Source organism: Salmo trutta, chromosome 37, assembly GCF_901001165.1.
Source record: "Salmo trutta chromosome 37, fSalTru1.1, whole genome shotgun sequence".
Lineage (NCBI taxonomy): Eukaryota > Metazoa > Chordata > Actinopteri > Salmoniformes > Salmonidae > Salmo > Salmo trutta.
In genome coordinates, this window is record NC_042993.1 from 1,085,688 (window position 1) to 1,113,175 (window position 27,488).

At 45.0% G+C, this 27,488-nt stretch overlaps 2 protein-coding genes across 5 annotated transcripts in view; one reads left to right on the forward strand and one right to left on the reverse strand.

The window, feature by feature from the left end:
• LOC115176818 (SHC-transforming protein 1) overlaps positions 1 to 14,567 on the reverse strand; it is a 28,888-nt gene extending 14,321 nt beyond the window's left edge. For 2 of the 4 annotated variants that reach the window (XR_003872288.1, XM_029737143.1), the window contains exon 1: positions 116 to 1,819. Coding sequence is in view for 3 of the 4 variants with exons in the window: in XM_029737143.1 (XP_029593003.1) it covers positions 116 to 697 (582 nt within the window). In the remaining variant the exon portion in view is untranslated. Of the gene's footprint in view, positions 1 to 115; positions 1,820 to 14,248 lie in introns of those variants that run through there. The other 2 variants (XM_029737145.1, XM_029737144.1) reach the window with 2 other exon arrangements.
• A 1,040-nt stretch (positions 14,568 to 15,607) lies between these two features.
• Positions 15,608 to 27,418, forward strand: LOC115176820 (FAD synthase). Its single transcript, XM_029737146.1, has 10 exons — positions 15,608 to 15,685; positions 17,879 to 18,096; positions 18,238 to 18,615; positions 24,870 to 24,983; positions 25,237 to 25,504; positions 25,640 to 25,787; positions 25,974 to 26,072; positions 26,363 to 26,552; positions 26,720 to 26,793; positions 26,900 to 27,418. Exons 2-10 carry the CDS (start codon positions 17,917 to 17,919, stop codon positions 27,033 to 27,035), a joined length of 1,587 nt encoding a protein of 528 aa, XP_029593006.1. The 5' UTR covers positions 15,608 to 15,685; positions 17,879 to 17,916; the 3' UTR covers positions 27,036 to 27,418.
• The last annotated feature ends 70 nt before the right edge of the window (positions 27,419 to 27,488 follow it).

Sequence of the window (27,488 nt, forward strand, 5' to 3'; positions counted from 1 at the left end):
GGAGAGCAACAGAAAAATTGACAGATATGGAAAGTTAAAGAAATATGCAAGTACGAGCCTAAAGGCCTACATCCTACAAACTGAAAAACAGACAGACAGAACAACCAACTCTTACCCGTACTGAGTAGGCAACCCCAGTGGTGCTGACCACAAGGTCTGAGTGTAGCCATCCTCTGGTGGGCTTGTTGACGAAGGAGCCGTGGCGCGTCCACTCATCTCCCCCCAGCTGCCCCCCCTCCACCCGCGCCCTCCTGGACGCCCCACCCAGCCGGTTCATATCCTGCAGAGGGGGGCGATGAGGGGGAGAGGGGGCTGTTAGACAGGGAGGGGGGTGAGGAGTGGGAGAGCTGGAACTGTTACCCCCTGAAGACCCCATGGGGGCTTGAGCCCGCTGAGGCCTGCTGGAGACCTTGAGGCCTGGGAGTAGAGCGGCAGAGATGCCCAGGCGAAGGGCTCCCATCCTGGGGAAGAAGGAACAGAGCGTGGTGGGGCTGTTCTCGGCCCGGCGGGGGGAGGAAGGGGGGAGGATGGGGGTGAGAGAGGAGGAGGAGAGGGAGGAGGGTAGCCCAGGAGGGGTGAGGGGGGTTGCGGGGGTGGAAGGGGGGAGGGAGAAAGGGTTGGAGTTGGTATCGTCATTCGAACTGAGAGATTCACTCCGGAAGTGAGTGTACTTAGTTTTAGGGACCAGCTCCATCATGGATCTGAGATGTTCAATGTTATTTCAGTGTTTCTCTAACAAGTCCACACTCTCTGGTGTGATTCAGTCTGAACAACAACGGTGGTTCATTCTCTCTTTCTCTGTATTATCAGACTCAAAAACACACTCTTGTCTTTCTTTCCCTCTCAGTGACCGTTGTCTGTCCGTCCGCCCCGTTTTATTTCCTCCCGTCATTGTCAGGCAGTGCGGCAGACACTGCGCAAGAAACACCTTCATCTACAAGACAGAGGAGAGCAGCAAGAGGAGCGATTGAAGATCAGAGGGGATCGCTCTCTAAGAGTCTAACCCAGCACACTGATGGAGTGATAGTCAGAGTTGTTTGGTGTCTACGCTGTCAGTCTTACAACATTTTATGACTTTCAATCCACAGAAATGAATGCCACTTTCCAATAGACAGAATCAAAAATGATTTGTGATCAAGTATGCAGCACCTGTTCTGAAAAATGCTGTTTGAGCACATCAGCATGTCAACTAATGTAGCATGGCACTTATGTCCAGTTGTTCATCTTTAAGCACCATGGAGATTCCACATACAACCTCAGAATGTGATTGTCTATTGACACAGACACTCAGGTAGTGTGAGTTACTGCATCAAGGGGCCTACCCTCATGTGTCTGTGTTAGCATGTGTTGGAGTAGAAACCCACTCTACTGCCTGTAAATGGCACAGAGTGTGTGAGTCTGTGGTGTGTGTGTGCGTGCGTGTTTCAGCGTCTGTCAGGGCAGTAGCTCACTAGCCTCTCTTGCCTGACACGGGCCCATAAAAACCCTATCAGCTGCCAACGAGTAGATCAGAAAGGACACACACACACACACACACACAGGGCCGAAACACACACTGCCGAATCACAGCAGTGACGGGTCGATACAACAGAGTAAGATTATCTGCAGAGCTTAATATAGCAAAGACCTGCTGATCTATGGCCAGAGACCAATTCTGGCAGGGAAAATCTCTCTTTATCCCTCCTGCTTTTTATTCCTCTGCTGCTGGACAATACTCCTAAGTAATTTAACTCTTCCTCCTCTGTACTCTTTTACTCGCTCTTCCTCACCCACTCTCTCTTTTCCTCACTCCCTCTCTCTTTTCCTCCAGATGGTCTCGTGTCCTCTCTGGGTAGCCTTGGCTTTCTCCCTCTCTTTCTCCCCCTCTTCCTCTCTCTTCCTCCAGATCACCTCCTGGGCGGTCTCTCTCCCTCTCTCTGTGTTTCTCTCTCCCCTCAGCTTGTCCTCTCCTATCCTCTCCTGGAATCCCTCTCTCCTCCTCCACACAGTTTTCTGTGCCTCCCTCAGTAGCCGCTGCACTTCCTCCTTCTCTCGCTCCACCACTTCCTGCCTTCTCTTCCAAATGATCTCTCGCTCCCCCTCTCCCCCCCCCTCGTCTCCTTTCCCGTTCTCCAGACTGTCCTCTTAAACAGTCCCTCTACTTTAAAGATTGTCTGCCTCTCTCCACACTCACTCACTCTGTAACTACAGCCAGAGTCTATACAATGCACATAACCTATTAACAGACACCACTAGATAAGAAAAAGACCGATAGATAAGAAAACACCAGATGCTGGGCTTGTCCCTGACTGAAGTTTCTGATATGGCTGTTCTAGAACATTGCTGCCCTGGTTAGATGGATACGTTCTGGAGCACCATAGCATCAGAAGTGCTAGAGTTGGAGAAGTTGCCTTTTTCTGGTTACAGAAACAGTGACACACACAGTGGTGATGTAACGAGAGAATGTAGGTCATTGGCTGATGACACCACCGGTGGGATTGTTTTGATGATAATGAGACCTGAATGGTACTGGAGGCTTGTTAGAGAACTCAATCACCCAGTCATTACACTCAATTAAACCTCCCTCCCCTCTCTCTCGCTCTCCTTATTGATACCACAGAAACAGTCTTGTTTAAACAAGCCAAGCCAATAGTCAGTTACCTGAGAGAAACATGTGTATTTCTTGACACAGCACTGTATGGTCCAGTACTAGCCTAACTAGAAACACAGGAGCTAACTACAGTCCGAACAATCTGCATAGTCCATTCAAAGAGAAACCTAAAGTTGTCTTACATGAACAGTCTCCAGCTGCAAGACAACTCACAGAACTGAATAGTGGAGGTTGAAGCTGTAATATAACACCAGGGCTTGTCAGCTCACAACATATGTTGTTTCCAGCACTTTGCACATGTTCTAACCATTACTCTGCCATGTTTGACCCACTGAGATTAAACTTTGTAACAGATTGACAATTTGGCACCAAAAGTTTCACGATAATACCAGACAAAGTTGACTTTCAACAACAAGCGCTAACGGCTAAAGCCCTGTATGTTTGCTAGCAGAGGGCTAGCAGAGGGCTAGCAGCTAGCCGTTTGATTTTGGCTGCCTAGCAGTCTAGCACCAGAGCGTCTGTCTACCGAGCCTGCCACAGCACTCGCTAGCTAACGTCTCCTCCCAGACAGAGCACCAGAACGCATCAGGATACAGACTGGGATTAGCTATGAAGTGCTATGTAGGGGCTATGAAGGTCTTACGACAGCCTACGGCAGGCTCTTAGCACAGCCTGACTGTCTTTGCATAACTACTACTACTACAAAGTCTTCCATTATAGTGTATGCTCTAAATGTCTATTTGTCCTAGTGCTGTAGCACTACCAGTGGAATGCTAACTGCAGGCTAGATGGTCAGATCGCGACGGTCAATTAGTGGCTGTAGCCAACGTGTCCCGTGTGGCTCACCTGGTGGAGCATTAGGCTTACAACGCCAGGGTTGTGGGTTCGATTCCTACGGGGAACAAGTATGCACTCACAACTCTAAGTCGCTCTGGAAAAGAGTGTCTGCTAAATGACTAAAATATAAATGTCAACACAGATGACCGTATGGAGTTGCGTTCAATTGTGAAACACTAGCAACACTCGCTAACAGTGACAAGATGTCACAAACATAGCCAACGAGTCAGTTAGCAAACATACACAGGTTAACACTAGTACATGCTAGTGCAGCAGGTTTAACCCTCGCCCTGCCAGATGTTAGTGCACAGAATAAAACACAGTGTAGGTCAGACGAGTGCAGAGTACAGCGCCCTCTACCTGAGGAGATGTCCTGATTCTCCTACACACATAGAAAACACACAACAAGTGGAGAAAGTCACCACTACACTAACACATAAACAACACACAGTTGACGATACCAGTTAAGATTACACAGTCCCACAGCTGTACAAAGTGAATGATATGTCCACATATAGAATCATCTGATTATAATCCAGATTAGTCCAGTCATTTCTGACATTGGCTTGGTATACCACCTGTCCCGGTCAGGACGCTAGTTACCAGTAAAGATGGCACAGCACAAGCTAAAGAGAGAGAACGACAGATATACCTCATGGCAAACCATCAAATTCAGACAGAGCCTACATTTACACTAACACCCCACCAGTAGTCTAGACAGTTTCTCCTGGTTATCACCACCCCACCAGTAGTCTAGACAGTTTCTCCTGGTTATCACCACCCCACCAGTAGTCTGGACTGTTTCTCCTGGTTATCACCACCCCACCAGTAGTCTGGACTGTTTCTCCTGGTTATCACCACCCCACCAGTAGTCTAGACAGTTTCTCCTGGTTATCACCACCCCAACACTAGTCTAGACTGTTTCTCCTGGTTATCACCACCCCACCAGTAGTCTGGTCCTGTCTGGACTGTTTCTCCTGGTTATCACCAGTAGTCTAGACTGTTTCTCCTGGTTATCACCACCCCACCAGTAGTCTGGACTGTTTCTCCTGGTTATCACCACCCCACCAGTAGTCTAGACTGTTTCTCCTGGTTATCACCACCCCACCAGTAGTCTGGTCCTGTCTGGACTGTTTCTCCTGGTCATCACCACCCCACCACTAGTCTGGTCCTGTCTGGACTGTTTCTCCTGGTCATCACCACTCTAGACAGACACGTATAGAAAGAACAGCACCAGTGTTTGAAAAAAGAGAAAAAGACTCAAAATAACTTTACATCTCAGTCTATCTCCGACTGCGGCGGACGCAAGTTGCCGTGGCAACAAACATTAAAAGAGAAGCCTGCTCAGGATCTATATTGAGAAATCCTGACAGCGGCAGAAACATCTCAGACAAAGAGATAACAGACTGCTTCCACAAATCAGAGCCTAGGAGCAGCTAAGCAGAGCCGAGACGGACCCATTACGGTCTTTAACATCTAACTGGAGAAACTACAGCCGGTCGGCCAGCCAGAGACTCCTGGAGGGATCAATACCATTCAGGAAATGATCAAAGTTTGGCCCACGTCGCACCGGCCATAAAACCAAATCAATGTTGACATCCCAACCTGGCTGATTCCAGACTGGCTAGGACACATGGATTAACACAACATATATTGCTTCAGAGGATGAAATACTTTCATATATCAATCAACTTTACTAATCACAATAGCTAACACTTTAGAAAAAAATTGCATAACAACAACAACCTGAATGTTTTCCTGAACAGTCCTAACTGTTAGGTAAGTAACGACAAAGGTGGTGATTGTATAATAATCTGCAGAGCAGGTTTTTTTCCACCTATAATGATTTATTTTACAAAAAAAGTGTTCTTTTTTTGTTTTGAGTTGTGAATAAATTCCTTGAGAACTCTTCCTTTGCTTCAAGAGTGAATGAAAAATGTAAAACAATTGTTCCTTATTTTGGGTTAGACAGAGTAGAGGTGATTATCCGTAGCATGGTATTAACAGAGCTCCATATTCACATCAGAACCATATTCATGTTTAAACACCCTCTCTCTCTCCTCTCTTCCACTCGTTTAAATCACAGTCATTGCCAGATCTCATATCCTCTCCATCTATCCTCTCCTTCGCTTGTCCTCGTCCTCTCTTCCCTGTCTCAGCGGAATGTGAAACAGCAGAACGGCAGGGCTGAACAACGGCACTCCTTCATTGTCTTCCTCTCCTCCTCTTGCTTCGCTCTCTCATCCCCCTTTGCTTTCCTTCCAGCTCTGTCTGAGTGAGAGACGAGCCCACTGTCTATCCTCTCCTTCTCCCTCTCTGTCTATCTGTCTGTCTGGGTGATGCCGCCTCTCTCTCTCCCCTCTCCCTCTCGCTCATGCGCTGCTGCTTTTTTCCTCTGTCTCATCTGCTCACCCCTCCTTCCCCTCTCTCGTTCCATTTCCCTCTCTCCTCCCCTTTTCCCCTCTCCCACTTTGCAGTCTAAATCATTTAACAGTATATGCACGCGTGTGCACTGAGCGTTGCTCTCTCCCTTTCTCTCACACACACACACACACTAGGGGAAGGACAACAGGATGGATGGAGGAGGGGAAGGAGAGCGGGATGGAGATAGTAGAGCTCACATGGGCTGTTTCCCCCTCTAAAAGGCTCCTCCCCCTTTTTCCTGTTTGGTAACCTGAGAACCAGAGGGAGAGATTGAATTGAGATGGAGGGAAAGAGAAAAGAGGAGGGAAACAGAAAAGAGGAGGGAAACACACAGAGGAAGAGAGGGAGGGGAGAGTCTCTCTCTCGACAGACCAAACAGACAGACCACACATATCACACAGACCAGAGATGCAGGCTGATTTGAGGGCATTGTGGATAACCTTGATGTATACGGCCAAATATGGACACTTAACCTGACAATGTCAAGCAGCTACTGTACCACTTGAGTTCACTGCTGATAAAGAACAGGTTATTATCTCACAAACAGGACAGTAACAACAGAAACAATACACTTGATGTGGCAGTCAAGATACATATTCTTAAAGTCTTAAAAATAAAAGAGAAAACCAAAGTGATCAGTGGAACCAAGTGAGAACTTCCAGTGATGAGAACCGAGATTCAGACAGAAACACAGAAGATCTAGAACTGCAGAACTGCTAGAGAGACAGAATCAGGGAGAGAACCACAGAACCCACGTCAACACCTCAGCGTTACAAAGCGTTGCCCACAGAGAGTGATTGTTGAACGCACACCCACAGTGTGATGACACCGTTCACCATACAGATCACAGCGGTATACAGAGTGATTGTTGAACGCACACCCACAGTATGATGACACCGTTCACCATACAGATCACAGCGGTATACAGAGTGATTGTTGAACGCACACCCACAGTGTGATGACATCGTTCACCATACAGATCACAGCGGTATACAGAGTGATTGTTGAACGCACACCCACAGTGTGATGACATCGTTCACCATACAGATCACAGCGGTATACAGAGTGATTGTTGAACGCACACCCACAGTGTGATGACACCGTTCACCATACAGATCACAGCGGTATACAGAGTGATTGTTGAACGCACACCCACAGTGTGATGACACCGTTCACCATACAGATCACAGCGGTATACAGAGTGATTGTTGAACGCACACCCACAGTGTGATGACACCGTTCACCAAACAGATCACAGCGGTATACAGAGTGATTGTTGAACGCACACCCACAGTGTGATGACACCGTTCACCAAACAGATCACAGCGGTATACAGAGTGATTGTTGAACGCACACCCACAGTGTGATGACACCGTTCACCATACAGATCACAGCGGTATACAGAGTGATTGTTGAACGCACACCCAGCAACCCCACACCAGACCCTGCACCAACGTAACACACACACACACACACACACACATAGCTCTAAATGGCTTAGACAGACAAATAAACAATGTCCTTTACAGCAGGGAGATACTGACAGTGGGAGGAGCAACCAGCAACCCATATGCCTCTGTGTGTGTGTCTCTCAAGTTCTTACCACGTATTCCATGGGACAACACTGACTGCCTGCGAGTGTCTGTAACCCTAAAAACACCAAAGCGCACATCAGCACACGGTACACACTCTCTTAGCCAATCACTGAGCGTTGTACATGTAGCGAATCATAGTTCTCCTAAATGATCCCCTCACAAACACTTGGCTTGGTGCATGCACTGCTCCCGGGATCAGCTGTGGAGAGAGTCATGTGACCTCCGTGCTCAGGTGAGCGCAATGGCACACACACACACAAGCTGTTTTTGTATCCCCACATACCAAAAACTGTGTGTGTGTGTGTGTGTGTGTGTGTGTGTGTGTGTGTGTGTGTGTGTGCACGCATGTTCAGACACACATTGTGGAATGAAAGGAATTACTTACAGGGACTAGTCAAATAAATCCAGACAACAGCTTTCCTTCCCAAAATCAGTCATAAGTGTACACACACGCACAACATATAACCCTGTCAGATGGTGTGTTGTGAATGTGACAGAACAGGTCCAGAAATAGTCCGGTTATTGGGGGTATATCAATGTGATTAGGGGGTGATATGGACATTAGATTAGCCAGGCCTTCAGCATTCAGCAGGCCCAACCAGCCGACCGACCAGTTAACTAACAGTTCTACATGTGAGACAAACAGATAGGGGGAAACAAACCGAAACTCTCTCCCTCTTTCGCTCTCCCTTCCTCTCTCCTCGTTTTATTCTCACTCTATCCGCTCTCCTTCCTTCACTTACTCTTGTCTGTTTCCCTTTCTCTCTTTTGTCTGCTCTGTCTCTCATTGATTTTCTCTTTTCCTCTCAGGTTCTCCAAGTCGGTCCCTTCCTCTATCCTTCAATACCAAATACTGTAAAACTTCAATTAATATCCCAGGCGTTTATTTGCTTTAATCACTGAACACAACCGGCGCTTATTAGAGACAGGCTTTTATTTGAGCCAGGCTTCTATTTCCTTAACGCACACAGCTCTTGCTCAATAAAATGTTGAAAAGACTACCACACTGTTTGTGACCAGTATAAACATTGTAATAACAAATCCATCGCAGATCAGACATGCAAAGACTAGGCTGCCTATCATACACCCCCGATTTCACGTTTCAGCACCATTATCTCACTCGTTGCATCTTGTATCCACCGTAGTTGAGCCGACCATGTCAAACCACACTGTCGTCTCATCCATGGCTCTCCTTTATCTTCTTTTGAACAATCTTTACTGTACTCACTGAAGTTCACTTGCAAACTTTTAAATTTAGACACGCCATTTATTTGAAACAGGTGTTTATTTGCTGGAATGTGTGCCGCTGCCCGGCTTTTAAAATGGGACAGGCAGTCTGAAGGTAAAGTTTTTTATTGCCGACTCACAAACTTAGCTACTCTCAGATACTCAAACACACACACATTCCCATTCTGCCTGCCTCCTGTTCTGACCACACTGGGTTCCACTCCTATCAGCTAAAAACAAGACGAAGCGCCACCAGTGGGCACGTGATCACCAACACTGGACAATTGAGGAGTGGAAACATCACCTGGAACATGACAGCGGGTTCAGTTTACTGTTGTGGCCTGGTCAGTCTCCAGAGCTCAACCCAATAGATCATATTTAGGATGAGATGGAACGGGCTGTTCACAGCATGTATGTACTGCTGTCCAATCTGCAGCAACTGCATAATGCCATGACGCAAACATGGACCAACATCCCTGTGGAACGTTTCCGACACCTTGTAGAATGTCCCAAAGAATTCAGGATGTTCTGGAGGTAAAGTGGGTCTGACCTGGTACTAGATGGGTGTACCTAATAATCTGTCTGGTGAGTGTTTTAACCTGGGTGTAAAAATGTATATACAGAACCCGTCAAAAGTTTGGTCACTCCTACTCATTCTTTTCTTTATTTTTACTATTTTCTACATTGTAGAATAATGGTGTTATTTCTTAGTTTTGATGTCTTCACTAAGAGTGTGCAAAGCTGTCATATATATAAACCAAAGATTCTCAGGGCAGTCACTGCTAGAATTGACTGAATAACAAGATATCTCCCATCGGTCTCTCTCCATCTCTTCTCCCCATGTCCCTCTCCCTTCTGTGTTGCTGCTTTGATGAATATTAACCAATTCTACAGGGCCCCATAAATGCTGTACACACAAACGCACGCGCACACACCTCACTGCCCAGAACAACAGGCCTTAACGGAGACCAATACTTTACAGCACACAGGACAGGTCTGTCCTGTCCAAATCTATACAGACTCGCTCTGACTCATAGCCTGCCCTACACAACTCATGGCCCAAATAAATTGGATAATTCAAGACAACAGCCCAAAGACTGAAGAAACTCAAGAGTCGTATCATTTTATTCACAAACATACTGGTATGGTAGACAGAGAACTCCTTCACCACTGCTCTGACTACAGGCTCAGCCAGCCAGGGGAACTATTAGTGTGTAACACTACACGCCATAGGGAACTCAGAGTGTAACACTTTACAGAGAAACAATAAGAAAACCATGGAAAACTATAGCCTCTGGGCCAGAGCAGGATGTGAGACTGAAACAGTTCCCTTTTAACCTCACAAACCTCCCACACAGAGGTCACACCACACAGACCCAATGCCATGAACCTAGGATGGCAGAAAACAGGATTAGGCACTGAGATGTCATAAAGGAGACCAGGAAGTACGGTAGCTAACCATTCTATTCATTTAATTCGGTTCCATTCAGTGGACAGGAGTTCCATTCGCTCCCTGTTCATATGTACTTCTGTTAATAACAACAGACATTAGGAATGTCCCCCTCTAACTGTGCTGACCAAATGTGACCGACAGGAAGCACCAGTATATTACTGGCCTGAGTATGAAGCATGTGCAACCCTGATAAAGCTCCCTGTTTTGTATCACAAAGAATCTAATAATCTATGAATAGTGGTATCATAATAATTACTTTGGGATATGTGCATCAAGTAAATACTAGTAGGCCTTTAGTTTAAATGTATCTATGTGGGAGTGAATCTGTCTGCAGCTCAGCATGTATTCTAAGTGTCTATGTGAAGTGAGTAGGAGGCAGACCAGGGCTGCAGGGCAGGAAGTGGAGCTCAGGCCTCACCATCTCTTCCGCTACGTTGTAAGAGACGGACAACCACACACTGAGACCCAAATAACTGCTCCTACAGTGTTTCCACACACGCTGAAAACTATTTGGGTCCACAATTAAGTGTTACAGTGAAGGACCCAAATAAGTCAAAGGTCATACATATGAATGTTCTTAAAACCATGGAAACAAAACCTCTTCTCGATGCAGATAAGCTGCTGCTGCTCACAACAGCTGAAACAGTATATTGCCAGCTAACACAGAGCAGTATCTAGCCAGCTGCTTGGCTTTTTTCTCTGGCAGTGAGCTATATGTCAGACACTGCCTCATATTGATACACAAACTGACGCTGAGTGAAATCCAAGACTGATGCCAATTGCAACTAAGGGCTGGCACACATGCATATGTGCACGAGCTCGCACACACTTAATTTTGAGCGGAGATACACACACCTGTCTGACAAATCAAAAGGGAGTTAACGAAAGGTGTCACCCAGCCAAGCTTATCACACAGACAGGACTGATTGGTTCTGCTTTTGATTGATAGGGTCTGCATTAGACTGGGCAGAACCGGTTTGATTGAGAGGGTCTGAGGTGGATTGTGAAACTCTGTGTCAGACAGGATGTCTTTGATTGACAGATAGATTAATAGATTAGTTGGTAGTGTGTGTGTGTGTACATTTCTATCACTGACATTTCTGTCTCTCAGAGTGTATTATCCCCAGGCCCAGCCATGCAGCAGTCAGTCAAGCCTTCCTCCTCTTCATCACCATCAGAGAGATAACCCACTGACAGTGAGTTTAAGGAGTGTGTGAGAGTGTGATATAGGAGCTGGGCATATTATGAAGCAGTCTGTTCAGACACATAGGCCTAACTCTATCCACTCCATCCCTGACTCCTGTCTGTCTGGGGTGTCTCCAAACCATCAGAGTGGTATACTATGATTAAACCTAGATCTACTCAGGGTTTTCTAAAGCTAGCCAGCTTTAGTCACATTCCAGCTCAGGCTTCATCCGTACTACAACAGTGGATGTTGCTTTTATGCCTGCTGCTAACTCTAGCAGGCTTGTAACTGCGCATGCATGCCACACGTGTCTGGTCAAACGCCAAACTGTTCATTGAGACAAGTCTGAAACATCCATCCATGGGCGAGTCAGTGCCACGTCTTCATTTGTGCAAAATGAAAAGAGTTATGCTGCAAATTCAGCAGGCTTTGGTGTAAAATAGGCTTGTTGAAGTGCCGTCTTTATTTTACTACCGTTAATGTCTTCTTTAGTGTGCTTATCAATACATGAGCACCTTTCCCCCACTCCTATGGATATAATAATTGTATTAAGTTATACACATGTTTTACTTGATTTTATTGGTCTTTAACTCGTGATACTTCATTCAGGATACATGGAGTTAACCCTGAGTAAGCCTGCCCAGGGGCAGGTTAGTTCTGGATTTGTTGCCATAGAAATGTATCTGGCTAAAAGGTGAGCCACTGTCGTGGTACCAGTTATCCCGAGTTGAACTCAAGAGTTGACCAAAGTTACCTCGCTAACTCCTCAAACCACATACGTAGTATAGGGCTCAGGACCAGGCCAGCTGTCGAACAACAGTAGTCCCATCACAGACTGAGGTGTAGGTAACCATAACAACTGTGTGTGTTTACGTATCTGGCCACACCAATAGAGCCCGAATCATAGGCTAATGAAGGGTCCAGCATCACAGCTTGTTGTTGAATGTTCTGTATGGCACGTAGCCAACTACAGAGCACTGTTTTAGTCAGGGCTTGTTACAGATGATTTAAATGATCATTGTTGTCTGAAACAAATAGTTACACTTCCATGACAATATAGAACCTAGACCTATTGAAACATTAAATCATCTCCATGACAATATAGAACCTAGACCTATTGAAACATTAAATCATCTCCATGACAATATAGAACCTAGACCTATTGAAACATTAAATCATCTCCATGACAATATAGAACCTAGACCTATTGAAACATTAAATCATCTCCATGACAATATAGAACCTAGACCTATTGAAACATTAAATCATCTCCATGACAATATAGAACCTAGACCTATTGAAACATTAAATCATCTCCATGACAATATAGAACCTAGACCTATTGAAACATTAAATCATCTCCATGACAATATAGAACCTAGACCTATTGAAACATTAAATCATCTCCATGACAATATAGAACCTAGACCTATTGAAACATTAAATCATCTCCATGACAATATAGAACCTAGACCTATTGAAACATTAGATCATCTCCATGACAATATAGAACCTAGACCTATTGAAACATTAAATCATCTCCATGACAATATAGAACCTAGACCTATTGAAACATTAAATCATCTCCATGACAATATAGAACCTAGACCTATTGAAACATTAGATCATCTCCATGACAATATAGAACCTAGACCTATTGAAACATTAAATCATCTCCATGACAATATAGAACCTAGACCTATTGAAACATTAGATCATCTCCATGACAATATAGAACCTAGACCTATTGAAACATTAAATCATCTCCATGACAATATAGAACCTAGACCTATTGAAACATTAAATCATCTCCATGACAATATAGAACCTAGACCTATTGAAACATTAAAGCATCTCCATGACAATATAGAACCTAGACCTATTGAAACATTAAATCATCTCCATGACAATATAGAACCTAGACCTATTGAAACATTAAATCATCTCCATGACAATATAGAACCTAGACCTATTGAAACATTAAAGCATCTCCATGACAATGCCATCTTGACAATATGCTAAAGATATATATTGCACATCACAGAAATGTAGCGTAATCCTAACTTCTAATTAGGTCGCTGAAAAAGAACTAGAGTATTTACAGAAAGCCAAAACCAGTCTTTTTAGTCAGACTTTAGATTCAGTTTCTCTAAACCTGTGTAGTAACACTGGGATTCATTTAGTAATATTCTTGCATTAACATGTTTTTACATAGTAAGAACAGTAGCATAGTTTCCATTGCATAGTAGGTCTTGTGGAGTTTACATAAGCGGAATAGTGGTCAGTTCCTGTTCCACGTGTAGAAAAACAAACAAACTCCATACTGCTATAGTAATACGTAAACAACATGTCAATACAAACAATGCTGTTACTTTTATTGGTACTCGTGTAGGTCTATAAAGTGTTACCAGAACAGTTTAAATGACAGAGTTGGACAACTTGGTGTGAGGAAAGTAATGATATCCCAGGGACCCAGGCCTACAGAACTCACTATTTCTAGTAGCCTATGCAGCAAACCACTTTTATTTTGAAAACACCCAAAGGTGACAAACACGGTTGTTTGCGACTTCTGTTGAATGGATACAATGTTTAATGTGCGGCCTAAACTAGTTACTTTGTATCACTAGGCTATATTTCGCAATGTTGCAATAACTACATTTTTTTCGTAGTACGGCCACACTGAACTCAGCAGTCTTGCTAGAATAGATATCAGCAAAATATTGTTTCGCCAACATCGAACTGATGGCACAACAAAAAGTAATGCAGCCTACAATCGGCCTATAGCAAATAATAGTCATCTGTCAGACAGAATGTTATTGCTTTAGTATTGGAATGTCCTAAAACGTCTCTCTACCACGTTACAACACGCAACCCTTAAAATTCAAGGCCAAACCATGCCCAGAGAAGTGTGCTGAACATTTGTCAGGAGAACTTACCAGCTATCTTCCTCCTTGTCCCTTTTGTGCCTCTTGTTTTCTCCCAGCTGTTGTTGTCCCGTAGGCCTACCTCTAACTAAATTACACAAGTGGCTGAATGTGAAGCTTCAAATCGCCAGCTGTCGTACAGTGTGAATATGAATTTCTTTAGAAAGAGGGCTGAAACTTTTCTTCTTTAGTTTCTCTTCCTTTCCTCCCCCTTTTTACCAACACAAAAAAGCCACTTCCGCGAACAAATGGTAACGTCATTTGCCTTGGCCGCTAGTGCCACTCAGTTTGTGTGGTTCTCTGCACCTGGCCCGCGGTTGAGCGGCCTTGACAGGAAGGGATTGCGCAAAAAGATAACTTCCCACAATAACAAACCAGCCTACGGTATAACCGAGTTAACTGACATTAAACCACATAGACACAGTTTTTGTTGAATCACACATTATTATTTGCATAGTGCAACTGTAATGCCTATGTTACAGGCTACAACATTTCTTGACCGAGGAGCACGAGAACAAACCTGAATAGCAGTTCATAATGTTTATGATTGGATCACTGAGACCAAATAATGTTCAATGATAGAATAGGCCCTTATTGAATAGGTCAAATATGATAAATAGCCTATAGTCTAGATAATTCCACGTAGCCCAGTCATTTATGCATAGTGAATACTGTTCACTGGAGTCCTCTGCTGGTAGATACCATATTTGCACGCGCACATATTAATATTTGTCGTTGACAGTTTAGAAAGAATAAAATAAAAACATTTACATTTAGCAGACGATCCAGAGCGATTTACAGTAGTGAGTGCATATTTTATTCCTTTTTTGTACTGGTCCAACGTGGAAAAAGAACCTACAACCCAATCGCCATGCTCTACCAATTAAGCTACAAAGGACAGTCTACATATCTACATAGGGTACAATCTACCGCCTACTTATTGTTTTTATTATGGTTTATCATAAATCATTGTAAGAATTGTAAACTCTGTTGCAGATGGGCTTAAAACACGTGTTTTTGCTTGGTCGAGGTTAATATAATAATCATGTTATAATCATAAAATAATCTTGAAGGCATACTCTGGGTGCGTGTTATCAAGGTCTTGTCTAGAAGGGATACAGGTTGTGAAATTTGACGTCAAAAGTATTTTATTTTAATTTGAGCTAATCCTAACTATTTTCATAACATTGACCTAGTTCTAAACCTACCACGAAAAAAAAGTTGTATCCCTTCTAGACAAAACCACGTTATCAGCGCAACACTGCACACCCTGTACTTCCGCTACACAAACACGTGGTAACTTTCCGTCCCGCCTTCTCACAGCTCATTGGCTTTCTGGATTCAGAGATTGCACTTTATTGCTCTTGATTGGCTCGCCAGAGCCGCCCAGTGTTTGAAGGACATGCAGTTTGTCGGCTAATACATTACGAGGACGTATGCGACTTTAGGGTAAGCACTTGTCTGTTGATTACACGGGTTATCAAATACATGATTGTTGCTATCTATTGTCACAGCAGAGATACATTATGATCTGTAGAAAGGGTATCACGTTGCCTTTAAACTAATGATCATGGTTACATACAAACTCATATGCGCGTGGCGCAGGGGGTAACTAGCTAACTGTTAGCATATGATGTCCAATCATAGGCCAAATGAAGATATCTTACGCAGGCCGTTTACTTCTGAAAACAGTTGTCATAGTTCCGGTTTGCTTTAGGGATAGCAGCTGGATCTGGTCTGCTTAGTTCATTGACTTAATATGAACCAGAAAAAGATGTGCGAGTGGGATGTCTCGCTTCCTTTTCCGTATCTGGTCCAATGCAATGGTTGTGGCTGGCTTGTTCCTCGCCGAATGACCGTGGCGCCCTTCACTTTTTTTTTATTTATTTAACCTTTATTTAACTAGGCAAGTCAGTTAAGAACAAATTCTTATTTACCAAAAGGCCTCCTGTGGGGACGGGGACCTGGGATTTAAAAAATAAATACAATATAAATAAAGGACAAAACACATCACAACAACATAAGGCAGCAAAACATGACAACACAGCATGGTACAGTAGCAACACAACATGACAACAGCATGGTAGCAACAAAACATGGTAGCAGCACAAAAACATGGTACAAACATTGGGCAAAGTCAACAGCACAAAGGTCAAGAAAGTAGAGACAACAATACGTCATACAAAGCAGCCAGAACTGTCAGTAAGAGTGTCCATGATTGAGTCTTTGAATGAAGAGATTGAGATAAAACTGTCCAGTTTGAGTGTTTGTTGCAGCTCGTTCCAGTCACTAGCTGCAGCGAACTGAAAAGAGGAGCGACCCAGGGATGTGTGTGCTTTGGAGACCTTTAACAGAATGTGACTGGCAGAACAGGTGTTGAATCGCATCTCTGCATGTCTGGCAGACATATCGTTGTGGATGACGGATCACCACCTCAAGCTGAACCTCGGCAAGACAGAGCTGCTCTTCCTCCCATCACGGTTGACAACTCCATTGTGTCCTCCTCCCAGAGTGCTAAGAGCCTTGGCGTGACCCTGGACAACACCCTGTCGTTCTCCGCTAACATCAAGGCGGTGACCCGATCCTGTAGGTTCATGCTCTACAACATTCGCAGAGTACAACCCTGCCTCACACAGGAAGCGGCGCAGGTCCTAATCCAGGCACTTGTCATCTCCCGTCTGGATTACTGCAACTCGCTGTTGGCTGGGCTCCCTGCCTGTGCCATTAAACCCCTACAACTCATCCAGAACGCCGCAGCCCGTCTGGTGTTCAACCTTCCCAAGTTCTCTCACGTCACCCCACTCCTCCGCACACTCCACTGGCTTCCAGTTGAAGCTCGCATCTGCTACAAGACCATGGTGCTTGCCTATGGAGCTGTGAGGGGAACGGCACCTCCGTACCTTCAGGCTCTGATCAGTCCCTACACCCAAAGAAGGGCACTGCGTTCATCCACCTCTGGCCTGCTGGCCTCCCTACCTCTGCGGAAGCACAGTTCCCGCTCAGCCCAGTCAAAACTGTTCGCTGCTCTGGCACCCCAATGGTGGAACAAGCTCCCTCACGACGCCAGGACAGCGGAGTCAATCACCACCTTCCGGAGACACCTGAAACCCCACCTCTTTAAGGAATACCTGGGATAGGATTAAGTAATCCTTCTAACCCCACCCCCCCCAAAAAAGATATAGATGTACTGTTGTAAAGTGGTTGTTCCACTGGATATCATAAGGTGACTGCACCAATTTGTAAGTCGCTCTGGATAAGAGCGTCTGCTAAATGACGTAAATGTTGTATGTGGAGAATGAGGGCTGCCACTCTAGATAGGCAGGTGGCTTATAACTACAGCAGACATGTATCTTGAACTTAGACAGCAACGCATTTGAGCCACCATAACTCCAAGTTAATGCTTGGATTTCAAATAGAATAGATAGCTAACTGGACAATCATTTATGGTGAAATCCTGTGTATGTAACACTCCTTCCCTGGTCTACCCTCCCTGCCTTATGTAAATAAGATGACAAACTTATTGGTGTCCAATGACTACATTTTGATCTTGTTGGAACTAGTATGTACTGCTCAGTAGCCATTCTCCCCTTTCTTTCTCCTCTACTCCTCCATGTCCCTCTCCTTCCCTGCCTCCCTCTCTAGTTGGTTCTCTTCCCCCACTCTTTCTGTCTCAGGTCTGGATGCTGCAGGCTGTGTCCAGGCTGAGTAGAGCAGCGGTGCGCATGAGGAGAGTGGCCGCCCAGGTCCAGGTCACCACTGTAACCATGGCCCAGAATCACCAGAGCTGCGGTACCTCCTGTCAACAGAAGGGGGGTGCTGTCACAGCAGCCATCCTCATCATCGGGGACGAGATACTCAAGGTGATACTGGAGATGGGGGCTTGGTACTGAGTGGAATATGCCTGATCTCTGAAAACAACCTCCTCCTCAAGTCCCTATCTCTTAGGAGTTAGCTAATCTAAAGGGTCTCTCTCCCTCCCTCTACCCCCCACTCTCTCTCAGGGTCACACGGTGGACACTAACAGTGCCTTCCTGTTGCGAGCGCTGAGGAAGCTGGGAGTGTGTGTCCAGCGTGTCACAGTAATCCCTGACCAGCAGGAGGTCATCTCGAAGGAGGTGGCCCTCCTGGCCCCACAGTACACACACCTGCTCACCTCTGGGGGAATAGGCCCCACCCACGATGACGTCACCTTTGAGAGTGTTGCCATGGCGTTCGAGGAGGAGCTGCATGCCCACCCGGAGCTGACCCGTTTGGTGGAGGAGTTCTTTGGGGTGGTGGATAGGGAGAGTGCAGCCATGAAGCTAGCCATGGTCCCCCGCTCGGCCAAGCTCAACTACGGCACTGACCCTCAGACTGGACAGCCACTACGCTACCCACTGGTCAGTGGCTGACTACTGTTAAACCAAAAATATGTTTAAGTATTTTTTTTGTCATTAGTCCACTGTTGATACAGTCCTTAAATGTTTTGAATGTTAGCAGTCAAGTCAAGATATTGGACTTTCAAGAAGTAAAGCGTCACTTGTCACATCAACATTATGATGTAAAATGCATCATCTGATTCCTTTTACATGTAAGGGATAAACGCCCACGTTCTGTACATTACCTTGGAAACAACGGACGGCAGAGCCAACTAGCTACAGCAACACAGTCCCGACCTCTGCAGCCGAATAACAGCAAAGTTTATTTTGTTGCATTTGTTTAAGCTGTTTATCCCGTTTATACCACATTTGCCAAAGAAAATAATACTAAGCACACATTTACCGGTAGAAAAAAGAAAAAAAATCGTTGATATTTTTACTTATATAAGCAAATTCATACTCATATTTTGGTTGCTAAAGACTCGACCCAGTGGTTCGTTATGATTAGTTCGATATTTATGGACGTGACCCAGTCGTTTGTTCTTTGTCCTGTTGCCATGCTCGCTGCCAACATTCGTCTCCCTTGCTTGCTAGCCAGCCAGCTAGCTATGGCTAACACAGTCACAAACTCTTCAGCAAGAATAACAGCAAATTAGATGTTTTCTATTGACATTCATTTGAATAAATCGATAACAATGAGCTGATAATGCCCGATTTTGCCTGGTATAGCTAGAAAAGTTTGCCTTCTCGTCAGGACAGTCAACACTGTTCATTACGAGGAGATCGCATTGCATATCAAACACTAGGCTAGAAGCTAGCTAAATAGTTTGTTGCTAGCAAGCCTGCCAATATGACAACCAAATGAAAAAAATTAAATTTTATGAAAACAGCTGGTCAAACTAGAAATATGTGGCAGGATTTGACAGCATAGCACCACTTGTGTCATGACTGCAAAAGTAGGGACCAATGTTCCCTCAAAACATTTTTGTCACTCAGCAAATTTCAGGTCTGCTGAGCGCAAACTTGAATGTTGTGAAAATTCTGTGCAACTTCCAGCGCACATTTACTGAGGCTGTACCTGCTGTAAGTTACAGTTTTCAGACAGTGGTCAAGTAGGCTACTGTGGCTATTTGATTATAATGTAGGCCTACCAGAGTGGCCTACCATCAAAAACAATGGAGAAAATGTAGTCCATAATATTTGTACATGGAAATAGCTGTTCTATCGGTCAGCCTACAGTAGCAGCCGATGTGTGATGCTCAGTGTAGGCCTACATTCCATGAGACTTTTGAAAAAACATGCAGGGCTTGACATTAACCTGTTTATCCACTTGTCCTTCAGACGAGGTGGTGACTGAAAATGTTGTTTGATGCAAGAAACCACTTTACAAAATAAAAAGCATTATTATTCCCATACCATTATTACAGAGAATCAGACAAATGCTATAATCTGCCTATTGGCTACTTATTTAACCCTGTCTCAAAATACAACACTGTCCCTTTTAAGACAAAAAAAAGCTCTTTACCTGACTTGCATCTCAAAGATGGCTAGACATGTACACATTTTGTGCTCTTGTAGGAAGCAACCACTCCCCTATTGCTGACTACAAATGATCTAAAACTGGACTAATAACTCACTAACTAGTGGAGGATATGAACAAATGTGCACAAGTGGCTACATGCAGCTCACACTTTGATCTCAAAACAAGCTCATCTACTCACGACTGCTTATGCTGTAAACAGTCCAGTTCAAAGTGAATGGCACAGATCCATATATGGAAAACAAAAAGGATAACGCCGCACACTGCTGCTCATGCTCCCAGGTGATTTTATTTATAACGTTTCGACCCTTAAGTATTCATCGGGCATCCATATCCCAGGTGGGGGTGGAGGGACCATTTTATATATATATATATATATATATATATATATATATATATATATAAATAAATAAATCTCAGCAAAAAAAGAAACGTCCCCTCACTGTCAACTGTGTTTACTTTCAGCAAACTTAACGTGTAAATATTTGTTTGAACATAAGATTCAACAACTGAGACATAAACTGAACAAGTTCCACAGACATGTGACTAACAGAAATGGAATAATGTGTCCCTGAACAAAGGGGGGGTCAAAATCAAAAGTAACAGTCAGTATCTGGTGTGGCCACCTGCTGCATTAAGTACTGCAGTGCATCTCCTCCTCATGGACTGCACCAGATTTGCCAGTTCTTGCTGTGAGATGTTACCCCGCTCTTCCACCAACGGACCTGCAAGTTCCTGGACATTTCTGGGGGGAATAGCTCTAGCCCTCACCCTCCGATCCAACAGGTCCCAGACGTGCTCAATGGGATTGAGATCCGGGCTCTTCACTGGCCATGGCAGAACACTGACATTCCTGTCTTGCATGAAATCATGCACAGAATGAGCAGTATGGCTGGAGGGTCATGTTAGGATGAGCCTGCAGGAAGGGTACCACATGAGGGAGAAGGATGTCTTCCCTGTAACGCACAGCGTTGAGATTGCCTGCAATGATCACAAGCTCAGTCCGATGATGCTGTGAGACACACCGCCCCAGACCATGACGGACCCTCCACCTCCAAATCGCTCCAGAGTACAGGCCTCAGTGTAACGCTAATTTATTCAACAATAAACGTGAATCCGACCATCACCCCTGGTGAGACAAAACCGCAACTTGTCAGTGAAGAGCACTTTTTCCAGTCCTGTCTGGTCCAGCGACGGTGGGTTTGTGCCCATAGGCGACGTTGATGTCTGGTGAGGACCTGCCTACAAGCCCTCAGTCCAGCCTATTGCGGACAGTCTGAGCACTGATGGAGGGATTGTGCGTTCCTGGTGTAACTCGGGCAGTTGTTGTTGCCATCCTGTACCTGTCCCGCAGGTGTGATGTTCAGATGTACCGATCCTATGCAGGTGTTGTTACACGTGGACTGCCACTGCGAGGACGATCAGCTGTCCGTCCTGTCTCCCTGTAGCGCTGTCTTAGGCGTCTCACAGTACGGACATTGCAATTTATTGCCCTGGCCACATCTGCAGTCATCATGCCTCCTTGCAGCATGCCTAAAGCACGTTCACGCAAATGAGCAGGAACCCTGGGCATCTTTCTTTTGGTGTTTTTCAGAGTCAGTAGAAAGGCCTCTTTAGTTTTCATAACTGTGACCTTAATTGCCTACCGTCTGTAAGCTGTTAGTGTCTTAACGACCGTTCCACCGGTGCATGTTCATTAATTGTGGTTAATTGAACAAGCATGGGAAACAGTGTTTAAACCATTTACAATGAAGATCTGTTTTTTTATTTTTTTTTATTTAACCAGGTAGGCCAGTTGAGTAAAAGTTATTTTACAACTGCGACCTGGCCAAGATAAAGCAAAGCAGTGCGACAAAAACAACAACCGAGTTACACACAAACAAACGTACAGTCAATAACACAAAATAAAAATATATGTACAGTGTGTGCAAATGTAGAAGAGTAGGGAGGAAAAGCAATAAATAGTCTATAGAGGCAAAATAATTACAATTTAGTATTAACACTGGCGTGATAGATGTGCAGATGATGATGTGCAAGTAGAGATACTGGGGTGCAAAAGAGCAAGAAGATAAATAACAATATGGGGATGATAGTGGGTGTGGTAGTTGGGTGTGCTATTTACAGATTGGCTGTATTCAGGTACAGTGATCGGTAAGCTGCTCTGACAGCTGATGCTTAAAGTTAGAGAGGGAGATATAAGACTCCAGCATCAATGATTTTTGCAATTCGTTCCAGTCATTAGCAGCAGAGAACTGGAAGGAAAAATATCCCTGCTGGAGCGTGTGCAACGGGTGGGTGTTGCTATAGTGAGCACAGATAAGGCGGGGCTTTACCTAGCAAAGACCTGGAGCTAGTGGTTTGGTGACGAATATGTAGTGAGAGCCAGCCAACGAGAGCATACAGGTCGCAGTGGTGGGTAGTATATGGGACTTTGGTGACAAAACGGATGGCACTGTGATAGACTACATCCAGTTTGCTGAGTAGTGTTGGAGGCTATTTTGTAAATGACATCGCCGAAGTTGAGGATCGGTAGGATGGTCAGTTTTACGAGGGTATGTTTGGCAGCATGAGTGAAGGATGCTTTGTTGCGTAATAGGAAGCCGATTCTAGATTTATTTTTGGATTGGAGATGTTTAATATGAGTCTGGAAGGAGAGTTTACAGTCTAGCCAGACACCTAGGTATTTGTAGTTGTCCACATATTCTAAATCAGAACCGTCCATAGTAGTGATGCTAGTCGGGCGGGTGGGTGCGGGCAGCAATCGGTTGAAGAGCATGCATTTAGTTTTACTAGCATTTAAAAGCAGTTGTGGGCCACGGAAGGAGTTGTACGGCATTGAAGCTTGTCTGGAGGTTAGTTAACACAGTGTCCAAAGAAGGGCCAGATGTATACAGAATGGTGTCGTCTGCATAGAGGTGAATCAGAGAATCACCAGCAGCAAGAGCGACATCGTTGATTTACAGAGAAAAGAGTCGGCGAGAGAATTGAACCCTGTGACACCCCCAGAGACTGCCAGAGGTCCGGACAACAGGCCCTCCGATTTGACACACTGAACTCTATCTGAGAAGTAGTTGGTGAGGCAGTCATTTCAGAAAACAAGGCTGTTGAGTCTGTTGATAAGAATGTGGTGATTGACAGTCGAAAGCCTTGGCCAGGTCGATGAAGACGGCTGCACAGTACTGTCTTTTATCGATGGCGGTTATGATATCGTTTAGGACCTTGAGCGTGGCTGAGGTTCACCCATGACCAGCTCAGAAACTATGAAGTTAATTCGTAAAAATCCAAATATCTTTGAAAGACAGGGTCCTGAAAAAGGGGCGTTTCTTGTTTTTTGCTGAGGTGTGTGTGTATGTATGTATGTATATATATATATATATATATATATATATATATATATATATATATATATATATATATATATATATATATATATATATCCCTGAACAAGGCAGTTAACCCACTGTTCCTAGGCCATCATTGAAAATAAGAATTTGTTCTTGACTGACTTGCCTAGTTAAATAAAATATATATGGGCAGTACTCAGTGACGTGACTTAGTGAAACAGTTTGGGAGCAGTGTGCAGCGTTTTTAATAAATTCACCTGCGAAAAGTACCTGGATGTGCGTATGTTCTTCAGCTTTTGTACAGATCCATATATGGCAACGGTCTATTTGCATATAGGCTACTGCTGCTCTGATTGGTTATGCCGCACCTGTGTGTAGAGTAAGGGCTGAGTAGTGCATGTCAATGCAACATAATCCTTATTCGATGCGTTCTGCCTACCAAAAAAATCTCTTGCATAGTTAGTTTTAGATTCTAAGTATGTTGCATTGAAAGTGGCTAAGATTGTGTTGATTCGATCACAATTCCCACAGTAAAGGGAAACAAATGTTCATAGTGTTAACTAAGGGGGGGAAAACTCTAGAAAGTTAAGTGAAATTCAATCTCGTGCTTCTCTGTGCAGGCTGATATTTCTACTGCGTTGCGCCTGTGCACACGCACAGTTTAGAGGGAACATTGGTAGGGTCCAGAGAGATTCATGTTTATCACTCACCACGTTAGGTCACCAGAGCTCCAAAAAATGTCTGCAAAAACAAATCAATGCTAGCTAGCTACGTTTTTTTTCCTTGTTGGACCTGCGTTTACAATTTATCAAATTTCAGTTTGTGCAGTTGTTGGTATAACTTCCTGTTACAAGTACGGTCTGCATGTGTAGGTGCATATTGCGTCATGATTGTGTAACCGATGTGAAATGGCTAGTTAGTTAGCGGTGGTGCGCGCTAATAGCGTTTCAATCGGTGACGTCACTCTGAGACTTGAAGTAGGGTTTCCCCTTGCGATGTAAGGGCCGCGGCTTTCGTGGCGCGATGGGTAACGTTGCTTCGTGGGGTGTCAGTTGTTGATGTGTGCAAGGGTCCCTGGTTCGAGCCCGGGTTGGGGCGAAGAGAGGGACGGAACCTACACTGTTACAATTGCAAGGCGTCCCGATGTCGTTTTAATGTCCATTCTAGAATGCCCTTCTAGCCAATCAGAAATGAGTATTCTTCAACGCTGTAGTATAACATGATATCATGTAGAAAACATGAACGTTCTACCTGATGGTCAGTGTCTGAAACCAGGTCAAATATATTTGAATGATAGGAGATATGAGTGTGTTGGAGCCACCGGCTTTCTTAAGAGTCTGGAGATGCTTGATGTCATGCTGGTCCTGGTTCCGTCTCTGTGTCATTCCCAGGTGAGTGTGCGTAACGTCTACATCTTCCCTGGGATCCCGTCTCTGTTGGAGAGAGCCTTCAACGGTCTGGAGCACCTGTTCGCTGGCTCAGGGACCACCTTCCACACACGAGAGGTGAGGTGACCAACCGTCTGGCTCCACTACAATACAGTCGACAGGACGTTTTCAACATATAGACAAACGTCACTTCACTCCTGGTCCTGGAGACCCACAGGGTGTGCAGGCTTGTGTTCCATCTCAGAGACTAATCATCAAGACCTTGATGAGCTGAATCAGCTGTGTTTGTGCTGGAACAAAGCCTGCACAGGACCACTGCTGCAATGGATGCCTATTATAATGTTATGTATTCCCCCGTGTTGTGTTGTAGGTGTTTGTGGATGCAGATGAGGCGTTGATCGCCCCGGTGCTGACCCGCCTGCAGGCGGGCTGGGGGAAGAGGGTGGCTCTGGGCTCCTACCCTGACTGGCTCAGTAACTACCACCGGGTCAGGCTGGTGCTGGATTCAGACAGCTCTGAGGAGGTGGAGAAGGCCCGGGCTCAGCTGCTGGAGGGGATGCCCAAAGGCAGTGTGGTTCCCCTGGTCACGGACCCTGTGTCCATCGCTACTGAGGAGGTCTACACACTGGCCAACAGCGGTGTGTGTGTGTGTGTGTGAGAGCAAAGGAGGGAGGGAGGGGTGGTGGAGGGAGGGACAGGTAGAGTACCCATAAAAAATGAGTGACTACATTTCCCATGACCCCAACTGTCTGTATGAACGCCATCTCCCATAGGCACACCGCTGGGTGATAAAGTGGCAAACGCTCTGAAGACCGTAGAGACTGCTCTGGATCAGTATTCGGCAGGGGAGATCTGTGTGGGCTTCAATGGAGGCAAAGATTGCACTGCTCTACTACATCTATATTACGCTGCACTGAAACGGTGAGTGAGTGAGTGAGTGAGTGAGTGAGTGAGTGAGTGAGTGAGACACACCGTTTTCTGTCTACACAGAATGAAGGAATGAGACGATATGTGACTTTTAACCCATATTTTGTGTTATCCTGTCTGAATTGATTGTTTACTGGGAAAATCTACCTCGTATTTATTCTCTCTTCCCCTCCCTCACAGGCGGTATCCGGAGGGTAAGGACAAGGTAAAGGCTCTCTACATTCGCATCGTCTCTCCCTTCCCAGAGATGGAGAGATTCCTCCAGGACACAATAAAGAGGTAAGCTATCGGTCTCTGTAGTTAGCGTTAGCATCGCTAGTCGTTTCCTCCATCCCTATATGTTAGCTATGTACTCTGTAGTTAGCGTTAGCATCGCTAGGTCGTTTCCTCAATCCCTCTGTGTTAGCTATGTACTTTTTTTCTGTCCCCAACAAGTCTGTGTATGGTTGGAGCTTGATCTGCATTGCATCTTTGAGTTTGAGCAAAACTCTGATAATAAAATGTATTACAGTATATTATACTGAGACTTTGGCTCACTATTTAGCAGAGCTCCATCCTGTCTCCCATAGGTATGACCTGGAGATTTTCTCAGTGGAGGGCAGTATTCGGCAGGCATTGAGTGAGGTACAGGAGAGGAGGCCGGAGCTGAGAGCTGTGTGTATGGGCACCAGGATGAGTGACCCCTACTCACACACACTCACACCCATGTGTCTCACTGACCCTGGATGGCCGGACTACATGAGGGTCAACCCCCTGCTGGTGAGACATGATGCTTGCAATGTTCCCTTTCTGAGGGTGTGTGTGATATACTTCTAATGCTCTCTTCCTCCCTCCCCTCTCTTTCTCCTTCCCTCTCTCTCTCTCTTGTCTCCCCCCTCTTTCTTGGTTTCTCTCCCTCCCACTCTCTCTCGCTCTCCCTCCATCAGGACTGGACGTATCATGATATTTGGTCATTCCTGAGGACTCTATATGTGCCCTACTGTATTCTATATGATAAAGGGTAAGAAGACATACACACCTCTTAATCAAGCATGTCCTCTGTTTCCTCTCACTGTCTTCTCCCCCGTCCTAGTCTCTGACTGAGTCCTCTGTCCGTCTCCTGACAGGTACACCTCATTGGGCAGCATGGACAACACTTGCCGAAACCCCGCCCTCCAAGTGGTGGATGGGAGGGGCGTGAGCCGCTATAGACCTGCCCACCACTTGGAGAATGAGGAAATGGAGCGCGACTCACGTGAATGATGTCACTTCCTTGTTTGTAACGTCATGTCCTGATCTTTTATCCGCCCCTCCTGATTGGGGCTCCAGGTAAGAGATGCTTGTAGGGACAGACCTAGGATCAGCATATCCTCCTCAAATCCCAACCTTAACCATTAGACAAAACTGAACATACAGGCAACTTCTGAAGAGAAGAGAGGAGAGGAGGAAGGAAGAGGAGAGTGAAAGAAAGAGGGAACAGATTGAGGAAAGTGGAACAGACAAAGAACCAGAGACTGATCGCAGAATGAGTGAATTTTGAAGGAAAACTCTGTGTTTCTGAGTGGAAAATGTGTGTGTCTGAGTGGCTTAGAATCTAATGATATGGATTTACATGGTTTGCAATAAAATATCAATCTGTCACAAGTGTACTTATTGATTAATTATTGGCAAGAGATTGTGAAGGTGCTGATGAGAGAGGGGGGAGGGAGAGTAATT